Source organism: Python bivittatus, unplaced genomic scaffold (genome assembly GCF_059951505.1).
Source record: "Python bivittatus isolate LINGU-HERP-01145 unplaced genomic scaffold, Pbiv_v1 ctg000480_np1212, whole genome shotgun sequence".
In the NCBI taxonomy this organism is placed as follows: Eukaryota; Metazoa; Chordata; class Lepidosauria; order Squamata; family Pythonidae; genus Python; species Python bivittatus.
Window position 1 is genome coordinate 52,352,064 of NW_028277075.1, and position 13,166 is coordinate 52,365,229.

Below are 13,166 nucleotides of genomic sequence, written 5' to 3' on the forward strand. Positions count from 1 at the left end.
AGTTTATACACTTGAGAGGATGCACAGACTTTTATTTCTGCAATGTCAGCCAATATATTTGAACAGCTTTGAGTGATTTATACTCTGGGGGAACCAAGTTTCATAGACAACCTTTGTACTTCACAGGGGCTCCTGATAGTATGAACAACACAACTTCAGAGGAACTTTCGCCCTTGTCATCTGGAACCGATTCAGGTGCACAGTCTCCATTATCTCCAGACAATAAAAGAAGTCCAAAAGGAATAAAGAAAATATGGGGAAAGTAAGTGTGCTTTATTTTTTCTACTTTCTCTGTCTCATTTATTTATTTCGGTATTCTTAATTTTTTAATCAGTTTATACAACTGCCCTAAGCATATGACTCAAGGTAGCATACATCATCTACAGTAACAGTAGTAATCAATAAAATCACATAATAAAAATGTAAAAGGAAAATCCAGAAAGCACAAGCAATATAATAAATTAATTAATTAATCCACCTGAAGAAACATTAGAAATTACAGGGTTCCTGATATTAAAAATTCCGGCATTTGTATGTAAAAGTTGCTTCCTGCATTTGAATATCTGATGACTTATCATTTTTAATATCTCCTAAAAGAATACGTCGGACTCAATCTGGAAATTTCCCTGGAGATGATCTGGGCTTGGTTGAATTTCGAAGAGGTGGCCTCCGTGCAACAGCTGGACCTCGATTGTCTCGGTCAAAGGACACCAAGGGACAAAAGAGGTAGAGGATGGCTATTTACTGTTTCTGTGGCTAAATATTTGCTTGAGTATTTAGTCTCTTGACTAAATTCACTATGTAGTAAAAAGCATTGTTTTACCATTATGTAGAGATTTTCAAACCATGATTTCTCCTCTTAGGACCAAACTGGTAAATGTATATTTGCAATTGCACAGGATACAGTCAACTGTTTGGGAACCTTCATCAGTTGTAACTGTTATTTACAAAGGTCCACTGTTGGGTGGGAATCTTTTTTTTTTTTCTCAGTTACATTTGGTAGCAGTTTCCAGAACAGGAATACATTTTGCTTCTTTGCTCAGGCTACTTCCCATTAACTATTTCAAAATGGACTTTGGTTGGTTCCTAGCTGAGTCACAGCAAATGACCAAAGAACAAATTCACTTGCATTTGCAATGGGACTAGTATGAAATGCAATAGCTGCTATACCTATCCAGCCTATGTGTCATGCTGAAGCTATTGGGCTTCCATTTTGGTCATATTAAATGGCTAGTTCATCTATATATGTTTAAGAAACTAATAATTCAGTTTTATTAATATTCAGAGGCAACTGATGCATGGCGTATTTCCCTGTTCTTGCGAATAAAAAGCAACTGCAAGGAAGCAAAGATACACTGGAAGTTCTTTGAAAATAACAAGTGGGATATCTCTGTGCTCAAGTTTTTTCTGAATATAACCTTCCCAGTATGTGAAAATAATCCTGGGATTAAATGATTCTGATCTTAATCTGAACTGACTGATAGTTGGCAAACTGATATATATTTATTTTTTCAATTTATCTTTCACCTTAGTCTCAGTTATGGACTGCAGGTGGTTGATGATGATATGCTAATGTAAATCTCTTATCCTTAATTGTGGTTCTTAGTGATCATAATGCCCCATTTGCTCAATGGGGCACTGAACGCGTTTGCAACTGGCTTGAGGACTTTGGCCTTGGTCAGTATGTCATTTTTGCACGACAATGGGTAACATCTGGCCATACACTTCTGACAGCAACGCCACAGGATATGGAAAAGGTAAAACTTCTAGAATGTTAGAAGCTCCATTAAGAATTCTTTTTTTTTTTCCTTTTTGCTGGTGCATTCAGGTGGTATATGTAATTTTGAAAGTATAAAATAAATCATTAGCCCCTGGTGATACTTGATCTGGCTGCAGCAGTATCTCCCCCATCAAAGATTGGATTATCTCCTTGAAAGATTAAAGCAGAGGTCTTAGCAGGAAAAATGAATGGCAATTGTCAGATCGATTACATAAGATTCTTGCTCTTTGGAGAAGGAAAAACTGTCTTCTAATCACTTTTAGAGATTATACTGGAAGTTTAGTGGAGGGACAGAATAAATCATGTCTAAATGCTGCATATCTGACTCAAGGGAGTGTTTTAGATTGTTTTGACTGCTTTTATTTTATTTTAAAGATTCACTCTACATTTAATAAAAGATTTTCAAAGGCACCCTATAGCGATGATTCATGGGCATTCCTAAAACAGGTATTAATACAAACCAAATAACAGGACTTGTAAATCCAATAGCAGGCATTGTTAATTCAACTCTAGTTAATAAGTTGACTAGGTTTAATTCTGTAACGCAGATGCTAAATGCATCTTTGAAGGCAGAGTTTATAAAGTTGGTTGCCATCATAAAGTGGAGGAATTGAAAGAATTGTTCAGGGTTGATTTGCCAGAATTTTCATAGATCAAAACTGAAAACAAACTAGAAGACAGTGCAAATTATTCAGTAGAGAAAGAATATATGCATATTTTTGTATGCACTTTTCCTAGTGTGTTCACTTTTTATAAGGATTTTCAAAGAGTAAAATCAGTTTCTTTCACTTTTCTCTACAGTTGTATACACTTTTGTACAACCCTTTTTCACATGTATTTTTTTCTGCATATTTTGAGCTTAAAAGTGGAGTATATAAATAGATAAGTGTTTGTTATTCAGTTATTCAACAGAGCAGCTCTTTTTAGTACTTCCACTTCCTGCATTTGCAGACAATAATTTAGATATCTCTGAGGTTTAAACATTAATGCATTAATATTTCTTTGGAAATTCCCAATTTCCAATTTAGCATAGCATCTTTTCTTCAAGAATTTCAAAATATTTGTGATCTATTGGAAGATGTGTGAACAGGTATTGTTTTAATCATCATTATTGCTTCCCTTTACAGGAATTAGGAATTAAGCATCCTTTACACAGGAAGAAATTGGTTTTGGCAGTCAAAGCTATAAATACAAAACAAGATGAAAAGTCTGCGCAGTTAGATCATATCTGGGTCACACGTAAGTATTTGAAGTGGCAAAAATGAAAAACAGATTGATGACTTTTCTAGCCCACTTTATCATTTAGAAATGTATATGTATTTGAGTTTTAGGGATGAAGGAGAAAAAAAACTAACACTAATTTCATCTCTAGAAATATTACAGAGATACAGAGTTTTACTTTCATTTTCTCAGTTTTATTTCCTTGACATATTTCTGAGCATTATATAGTTTTGTATAACCTATGAAATTAGATGGAAGTTTTCTTAAAAAGAAAACTTTTTTGCTGAAAAAAAAAACATGTAGAATGGACACATATAATGGAGATGGAAATAATATTGTTCTCCTGAGAATAAGAAGTTATATGAGGAATATATTGTTCTCAAAAGACTAAATTTTAAGTGAATTGTTTTTTATTACACAGTAAAATATTTTTATGTGTATTCCACAGGATGGCTTGATGATATTGGTTTACCTCAGTATAAAGATCAGTTCCACGAATCACGAGTTGATGGCAGAATGCTGCAATATCTAACTGTGGTAAGTTAGCTAAAATCCTTACTTTCAAAATCTGGGACTAGAAAAATCCCTTTCTTTCACTCAAATGTGTGGCGAGGAATAGAAGAGAATAATTTTATCCCTGCATTCATTTCTTCCAAAACCATATTTAGAAGTTGTATTCCCAAATTGTTTTTATACTAAAGTAAGAATATCTTTTAAATGTCTAAATAATTGTTTTGATACTGATCCTGGCAATCTGTTGTCAATATTTAACTTTCCGGACACGTTGAGTGGGCAGGAAGCTAACTCAGACCATTTCTAGACATTCATAGTAAATGTGACAATGGGAGACTCCTTTTTTTTTTTTTTTAACAAAAACTAATTGCTGCTCTAGCTTGAAAGAAGAGAATGATTTTTGTTAAGATCATGTCAGGAAAAGGGGTAAATCCCATCCTGCACCACAACTCAATCCCAATAAAAATTATTATTCCTGTATTAAATTGTAGCTTGATCTAAATAGCATACTATGTATACATAATGTGTGTACGTACATAATTTAACCCTCGGCATCATAATGCAAAGGGGTAAACAGGACAGGAAATGGGCAGATTTTGCATGCATTTGTCCAGAGCTGCAGTGTACAGCAATCGGAAGAAATAGTCAACTTCAGAACCCCAGCACAACATAAAATGGAGGGGGATGTCCTGCTAATTGGTTGCATAAGGCGGCATTCCACCTTGTTTAAACTGAGGACCTTCTCAGTCCTTTATAAACCACATACAAGGAAGAACCTATGGTTATAGAACAAGACGCAGTGTTTCCCTTCATGGGCTCTGACAACTGTAATGGGAATCACAAAGCTGGTCCATACAGGCTCCAATAGAAAAAAAGAAAACTTGTGCTGTTTTGGTTTCTTAAAATTCTAAGTGGATTGGGTCTCCAGTTTTCTTCCGTTAAACAAAGTTTTCCTTTGCAGAATGACCTCCTCTTCCTCAAAGTTACAAGCCAGCTGCATCACCTCAGCATTAAATGTGCCATTCAGGTGCTACACTTGAACAATTTCAACCCACACTGCTTACGCAGAAGACCAGCAGATGAGGTGAGATAAAAATCACTGATTTTTGCTTCTTAGACTTAGTGCTCATATATCCATTAATGGGAAAAGTCAGCCTTTTTGTTCCTGGGCAGACTCTCTAGTTAATCCCTACTTGTCCGTTGGTTCTGCTCAGAGGAACACTCATGGCATGTCGATAGTTACACGTAGTTCCACCCACAAGATGGTCTCTGGCCTACATTTTCCTTGCAGACTGAATTGCAAATGGATATTTACATTGTTCGACAAAGTGGGAAAAGAAATCTGAGTAAAAACTACATAACAGATTAAGGAAGAATTACTGATTATTTAGAAGGAATTATTTTATTAGCAGCTTCTAGGTGGACTAGTCATTTTTGCATGTTTACTGTATTTACCATACTTTTTTTTTCCCCACAACGCAGAATAACATTTCACCATCAGAAGTAGTTCAGTGGTCCAATCATAGAGTGATGGAATGGCTCAGATCAGTAGATCTGGCAGAATATGCACCAAACCTTCGAGGAAGTGGCGTTCATGGTGGACTCATTGTAAGAAAAAAGAGCTTGACTTCCCTTTGTGTTTCATACATTAATATTTACAGGACATTTATCAACACAGCAGCTTCCAGTTTTTAATGTTTGTGTCAATTTTGTTGATTGAAGAAAAGGAAAGTCAGTTTATTACAATGGGATTTTTTCCTTGAGTTTTTAATGCAAAATAAAATTGGCAATATTGAACTTATATTTTATAAAAGATCTTGTGTTATAAACTAGTACCCAAATCATTAGCACTTAATATGTGAAGGAAATTAGAGAGCAGAAACTACTTTCAAATCAGCAATTGATAAAGTGTTGGCTGAGTCTTTTAATGAATGTAAACTATCCCAGACAAGGGAGAACAAATTATCTTTCAACATGAATCATTCTTAACAACAGTGCAAAACTCAGGTGGCTTAGACTGAAGATGGACAGTAACAAATGTTTATTAAAACAATTGTGTTCTTGACATCAGTTATCGTTTATGTTATTTTAAGCAAGCTCACATTAGCCGAAGAAATGTATACATTTCATAACAGTTATATCGTGAATATAATCCTCCTCTTCTTTCACATCCTTTTCTACAATCTATCTCTTCCTTTGTGCCTCTAAAGATCAGAAATCAGATGCTCAATCACTATTAATGTAGACAGTGTGTGCATTTATGTGTGTGTGTGTGTGTGTGTGTGTGTGTGTGTGTATATACACATACATACACACATACATACATACATACATACAGTGGAACCTCGGGTTACGAATTTAATTTGTTCCGTGACTCTGGTCGCACCCCGAATTGGTTGCAACCCGAAGGAAATTTCCCCATAAGGTTCAATGTAATTACCGTTAATCCGTTCTGGCGTGGAGGACAGGGAGGCGGCTATTGCTTGGAGGGAGAGTCCCCCTCCCTACGACCACGTGTCGGGCAGAAAATGGCCGCGGACCACGTGTCAGGGGCGGAAAAATGGCCGCAGACCACATGTCAGGGGCGGAAAATGGCTGCGGACCATGTGTCGGGCGGAAAATGGCCGCAGACCACGTGTCAGGGGTGGGAAAATGGCCGCGGACCACGTGTCAGGGGCGGAAAAATGGCCGCGGACCACGTGTCGGGCGGAAAATGGCCGTGGACCGTGTCACGGGAGGGAAAATGGCCGCATATCCTGTTCGTACCCCGAGGCAGAGTTCGCAAACCGAGGTAAATTTTTGCGGCCGGAGCTGGTCATAACCCGAAAAGTTCGTTAACAGAGGCGTTCGTAACCCGAGGTACCAGTGTGTGTGTGTGTGTGTGTGTGTGTGTGTGTGTGTTTTAATCTGCGCTCAGTCGTTACTGACTCTGCAGTGACTGCTTTTGGACGAGTCCTTTGCAGTTTTCAAGGCAAGGTGTTTCGGAAGTGGTTTGCCAGTGCCTCCTTCCTAGAGCAGAGCCCAGCTGGCGAGCGCAGGAGGCGGGGTTTCCGTTGCTTCGCGCCCCTTTCGGGTGCGCGCGGTTTTTTGCGCTTACCAGCAATTGCTCCCGACTCCTTTTGCAAGGTGCCACCAGCATTTTTCCTCCCACCAGAGTGAGAGTACCCATTTATCTACTCACGTGAGTTTTCGAACTGTTGGGTTGACAGGAACTGGGGAGGAAACAGGAGCTCACCCTACTAACGCGAAGGTTGGACTCGAACCACTGAAGCGTCGACCATTTCTGGCCGGCAACTTTCAGCGTCATTAAGCCGCTGCGCCACCACGTCCCCGATTAAGTATATATAGTCCTACTAAATTCTATTCATCTCTTCTTACACTTTTCTGTTCTTTCTTTCTCTTGTGCTGCTTTTCATCATTAGACTATAAAATCCATTGAGCAATTAATCTCTTTGTAAAGTACCATACACACCAATACTCCTTTCTAAACATATTGGCTTAGATCCTAGCTTCCTTGAGCAAAACTCTGCTCCCCAAAGTTCTCACTGCTGGGAGATTCTGCTGAATCAAAATCCCTTCTATTCACAGAAGAACAACTCCAGGATCCACGTCATTATTGCTAGTGCTAAGAGATGTGATCCTATGGAAATGTAAGAGTATACTAACCCTGTAGATCCGGCACTGCAAGCTTTATGCATAGCTGTGCCTGTAACTATCCCAAACAGATGTTTTTGTTTGACATCCCAAAGAAGTGCTGCTGAAAATGGCATTTTTAAAATTTATTTTTCCTGTTAATTTTATACAGTTGCTGGAACAAGATTATAATGGCTAACACATGAAGTGCTGCTGCTTCCTGACTCTGTGATACTGTAACACATCCTGCATATGCAGAGAACAATGAAAACATGCTACCCTCAGAATAGCCTTTGAATACCTTGCTGCTTAGAGACCACATTTAAAGCAGCACACGTGTTCTTTGTTTCCCCCACAGATCTTGGAGCCCCGTTTCAATGGAGATACTCTGGCGATGCTCCTCAACATTCCGCCTCAAAAGACGCTGCTAAGACGCCACTTAACCACAAACTTCAATGTGCTCATTGGGCCAGAGGCTCAGCAAGATAAAAGGGAAATCATGGAATCTACAGCTTATACAGCTCTCACTACCACTGCAAAAGTCCGGGTAGGCTACAGAGAAATAATACAAACTTTAGAAATCCTGCTTGAGTTCCTCCTAGCTGTCAGTAATCTCTTAGGCAGCAGTCTTATATCCACTTGAGAGTGAGTTTCATTGAGAGCCAGGTCAGTAGGACTTATTTCTAAATCGATGAATAAGATTCATTATAACTGGCGTGTTATTTAAAAACTGAGGCTCTTTGTACACTAAGAACACGTGTCAATCATTTTCGTGACTTATCCCAAAGAATTCTGGGAAATCTGGCTAAGTGAGGATGATGATTCCAGTTTAGAATCCCCAGTGAAAAATATCTGCTCTAATTATTAAACCGTTTTGAGGTTCTAGTGACAGCATCTGCATTTGGAGGTTATTGCAGGCTTTTCTTCTGTAACTGAAATACTGTACTTAAAATTATCCATGAGATAGAAAGGCATAGCTTCCAGCCAGGGCATAATGGTGCAAACATCTTCCTGCTGACTTGAGGGCAAGATTGTATCTTACTTACATTCATTTTGCAAACAGTATTTTAAGTTAAAGTTGAGAGGAAGTCTGATCTCCTAGTTAAGATGCTGGGCTAGGAACGGGAAACCTGAATTCCACTCCTCCTTTAAGGTATAGAAGCCAGCTGGGTGACTGAGCCAGTTACACCCTCTCAGCCCTAGGAAGAAGGAGGCAAGGGCAAATGGATTCTAAAATATTGCCAAGAAAAAGAAAACTGCAGGGACTTGTATCAAGGCCAATTCAAAGGCACCCCCCCAAAAATGGGGGAGGGGGTAGTAGGGTTTATTTCTAAGTGGACGTATGGGAGGAGAGCCATGTTAGTCTATGGTGGAAAAAAGTCAGGAATCTGGTAGCAGCTTTTCTAACTAATTAAAAGGCATAAACTTTTGTGAGCTGGGGAGGTGAGTTGCAGCTCATGAAAGCTTATGCCTTTTAATTAAATTAGTTAGGCAGAAAAGGTGCTACCAGACTTCTAAGTGGATATTGGCTTGACTTCTAAATAAACATGCATAGGATTGCACTGCAGTCTTCCGTTGAAATGTCAGGTTGAATGGAATGTTAATCATGATTCCTTATGGTGCAGTACACTTGCAGTGATGTTTTTTTCTGAAACAATGCTTCTGCAGATTTTTTAAAGCTTGTTTTTTTTAAAAAAAATCATGGGATTGTTGCCATCTTGTTTTGTACAGCTTGAGAGGTCTGATATTTGGGAGCAGGAGTGAAAGAAAGGGGCTCCGTAAGATGCACGAACCTTCATGTGTGTGTCTCTGCAATGAGTGCAGTAGTTTGCTTGTTTTAAAGAGGCATTTATATTATGCTGCTATTTTGCATATCACACATTCTGCAGCTGGGATGTGTTTTTCTTCTGTAGGTGAATTATTGCACTTAAAGGTATGCCCTTAAGTATCTTAAGTTTAATGTACCTAGAAGGTTGAATAGGAACATGATGGCAGCAGCACAAACTTTAGTCTCAGTCTCTCCATCCACCCAAGACTTGCCTGGCTTCTGTCACGCCAGCACAAACTTTAGTCTCACGTCTCTCCATCCACCCAAGACTTGCCTGGCTTCTGTCACGCCTGTCTTCCTGCTATCAACCAGGGATGGATAGTCACCTGACTTAGTGATGTTGTAGTTGTATCTTGCATTGGAGAATCTGCCTTTAACAGGAAGTTGGGCTAGATAACCTCTGAGGCGTATTCCAGAATTTTGATTCTTCGTCTAATGAGTCCTGGAATTCTATATTAGGATTGCAAACATTGTGGCCTTGGAAGAACAGAATAAATTGTTTTAGGACTTTGTTGAACTATCATCTTTCCTTCCTTTTAAAGGATACGTTAACACTTCTTGCTAAAATGGTAATCAGTTATGCTCTGATTTATAAAGACTCCTATATGGAGTCCAAAGAAATGATGTCAGTGAGTCCATTACTAACCATTCTCTTCAGCATAAATGTGAAGACAAAATCCTCCACTTTCCTTTTAATGCATTGGTTCAATTTCCTACAGGAACTTGAGAAAATCAATGAAAATGTTCAAATTAATCTTGTAAAGTCCATGAAAGGTATTAGTATTTAGCAAAGGTCATTTTTAACTATCAGTGTTTTCTGTACTTCCTCTGTTGTGATTTTCTGACAATGTTTTCTGTCTCTCCACCCCACCTACCCTTCATTCTTGATAGCCAAAGAAACTTGGATTTTCACATTTTGGAAACTTAAGAAAAAAGAAGTTTGATGAATCTACAGATTATATTTGCCCTATGGATACAAGTACAACGAATGGTACTCAGAAGAGCTACGGTGCATACAAAGTGCATAATGCACTCCCTGACAAAGAATTAGACAAACTGGATCAGGTGGGCCAGGTGGACTGATACACTCACCTTTCATCCTCTTGATGCATTCTGGAACTTACAGATAACCATTTCTTATAATTTAACTAAAATACATAATACATCTGCATGTCTTTAATGAATGTATTGGGATGAAGCTTGAAGAATCTTTAAAATATCATTTGGAATTTTTTTTCCCCCATTTGCAACTGTTTCATCCTACTCATCTTCTCAAGCCCTTTTTCAGGAAAAGAAAAAGCTTTACACAGCGGGTGTAGCTGACATTCAAGGCACCTAAAAGCTATAATTCAGCATGGGTGCTCTCTGCGCTGCTGCTGCAGGACAGAGTTCTTTATATTTCATTTATAATGCCCAGCGATAATTTTTAAAATTTTTTATTAGCTTTTTCATGTTCACAGTGGTAAGGATGACCTATTTTATTCTTGACAACATAGCTGGATTGTATATTTTTATTAAAATATGCTCTTTTAATTGTGCAGTGTCTGCACCATAGTGAATGCATATGATAGAACATTAAAAATATAGGCCTAATGATCTTTTTTTTAAAAAAAAGTCTGAGAATACAATTTCATCAAGAAAGCAATAAAAATATTTACTTGGGAAAATGTCTAATTGTTTTTGTTGTGATTATTCTCTTCGTGATTGAATTATGCTTTAAAATGTTACTTAGACTGATTTTATAAATTGCTTTCCCAAGGAATACTGGATAGAAACATGTGTAAAGTAATTTTTAAAAACCTGAAAAATGGAGAACTTAGAGTTTCCTGCAAGGTGTAAGATAGCAAGGCAAACTTCCATTTATTCTGATTTCCAAATAAAACTGATCAGAAAAATTATGGTAATATCACAAGATTAATTGCAAAAGGTTTTTTTTCATATGCATGATTTACTACCTCTAACATGTTCCATTTTTCTCTCATTTAAAATATAATTGCTTTTCCATTTTATTTAAAGCATGTAATTTGTTCATTATGTGTTTGATTTGTATACAATCAGAACTGCTTTAACATTTTGTTTATTTTTAAAACACAGCTTTCAGTCAAACTCCTGGAGCTTCTTGAAATTAAATACTAATAAAGTATAGATTCTCCCTCACATTTTCTTAGCCTCCTAACTGTTGTCCTCAGCCTCTTTTCCATTTCAAATTCTGAAAACAACAGAGCCATGCTAGTGGGGATAAAAGATCTGTCCAGTTTACAAGAATCAATCATGTACAGGAAAGCTTCTCAGCTGTGCATACATGCAATACCATAAAATAAATGAAAATTAAACTTGGAATTTGCATCTTTTAAATATTATGATCCCTGACAGCTTGCAGTTTGGAGTTGTATGCTATTCCACTGCCCACCTCAAGCAGTGATGGTTAGTGATTGGAAACCATGGAACTGCATTGCTTGAAGACAAATCTGTTCTGTCCTGATTCATTTAAAGCCGTGTTTCTCAAACTTGGCAACTTTAAGATGTGTGGACTTCAACTCCCAGAATTCCTCATCCAGAACACTGATTTAAAGCAAGACATCAAAATTTAGTTGAATATCCCTGTGCATTGGCTTGGCAAGTACTGTATATAAAGCTAAGTAACATCCATGGACTATCTTAGAATCGTATTAACAAGTACATAAGTTTGCCAACTACTTTTTTTTTTCAGAGAAAGCAATACAGAGATGAAGCTGTCTTGTCTGCAAAAAATGTTTATTTAAATGGGAGGAAAACTCTGCTCTTACATAGTCAGGGAGCTGCCCCAGGTACTAGCCCTTGTGGCTGAAAGAATCCTTAAACACATGCAGTCAATTGTATTATTTGCTAGTATGCCTATTTGGGTGTCACTTAAGGCTGATTTATACAGCATATTGTTAGAGAAAAGTGCGCACCAAAATAAAACCCAGGCTATCTTGAATGGGTAGATAAGAAAACTGGCTTAGGTAAAAGCCACACACCCGAGTAAGGCTAGTTGATAAATGTCAGTTTCTAATTTCTAAAATTTGCAAGGGGAAGGGAGAGTTTGAAAAGCACTACCCAAAATAGACCACAAGAATTAGCTGTAATAGTTGTATTTAAGCCCCTAATCTTCCAGGGATCTAAACAATACAGGCACCCTAATCAGTTTAAGAAACAAACTGCCATCACCATCAATTTCTCTGAATGCAGAAATCCAGGCCTTACAATGGACATCAGGGGTGGGGTTAAGAGAACAATCGACATATTCTTACTTTCTCTGTTACACAGTGATAATTTTCATCACTAAATGATGGAGCCAGATGAAAAACTGTTGGTGAAATAAGTATATATTTTAGAATAATGAAGCATTGAGCACATTAATGGATATCTTACATGTTAAACAATGAACATGAATGTTTGAGTTATTAAAATAGCATGACAAGCATTTGAAACTGCGCATGTGATCAAGAAACGCTTTTTGGATTGGTGGAAACAGCTCTGTTGCATTCTTTTTATTTAAAAATACAGTATCACACATACAACTTTTTTTTTAAAAAAATTGTGCAATGAATTCACTTTTCATTTTTGGTCCCACTAACTTACTAACTGTATGTTAAATGCAGTGGTGTCAGATCTATGGTTATGGATAATGTGCAACATGAAAATATTTCGGGGGCGGGAGCTATGAAATTCAACTTCAGTTTCCTGCAGACAGAGGCATGTGTCATATATGTGGAATGGTTAAGCTACCCTAAAACTTGTGCATGCAGATTTGAGTAAGATTGGATGGCTGCTTTGATTTCATCTGGTTGCTGAAATGATTTTGCAGATGGACCATTCAGAAGGAACAGTAATGCAAATAGGGGAGCTCTCTCGAGGAATAAACAACCTCACGGTATGTATGAATTCAATAGGGCTGTAAAGTTTCTGTTATTGATCATTATTAATTAGCCAGGTTTATATAATATTAACCATCATTCACGTGCAAGGGGGGAGGGAACTCTTTAGATCTATCAAGCTCCTTTATTTTTATTTTTTCTCTTTTCACTGCAGTCAATGAAAGAGAATTCCGTGTTAGTTTCAGAGTTTTGGATCTTTTAAGGGAGGAATGAAGGAGCCTAGGCTTCTGAATGGGAAAATGCTTCATAAATTATTATTGTAAAAACAGTTTTTTCTCATTTCCTGGTATAC

General features: G+C 37.6%; 1 protein-coding gene across 14 annotated transcripts in view; it reads left to right on the forward strand.

The window, feature by feature from the left end:
- The window catches only part of PPFIBP2 (PPFIB scaffold protein 2), a 134,979-nt gene that overhangs the window by 119,116 nt on the left and 2,697 nt on the right, over positions 1-13,166 (forward strand). For 12 of the 14 annotated variants that reach the window (XM_088145880.1, XM_088145882.1, XM_088145883.1 and 9 more), the window contains 10 exons: positions 127-262; positions 598-726; positions 1,607-1,757; positions 2,908-3,019; positions 3,450-3,538; positions 4,476-4,598; positions 4,997-5,122; positions 7,506-7,694; positions 9,867-10,040; positions 12,805-12,870. In XM_088145880.1, the coding sequence (XP_088002006.1) occupies positions 127-262; positions 598-726; positions 1,607-1,757; positions 2,908-3,019; positions 3,450-3,538; positions 4,476-4,598; positions 4,997-5,122; positions 7,506-7,694; positions 9,867-10,040; positions 12,805-12,870 (1,295 nt within the window). Of the gene's footprint in view, positions 1-126; positions 263-597; positions 727-1,606; positions 1,758-2,907; positions 3,020-3,449; positions 3,539-4,475; positions 4,599-4,996; positions 5,123-7,505; positions 7,695-9,866; positions 12,780-12,804; positions 12,871-13,166 lie in introns of those variants that run through there. The other 2 variants (XM_088145884.1, XM_088145887.1) reach the window with 2 other exon arrangements.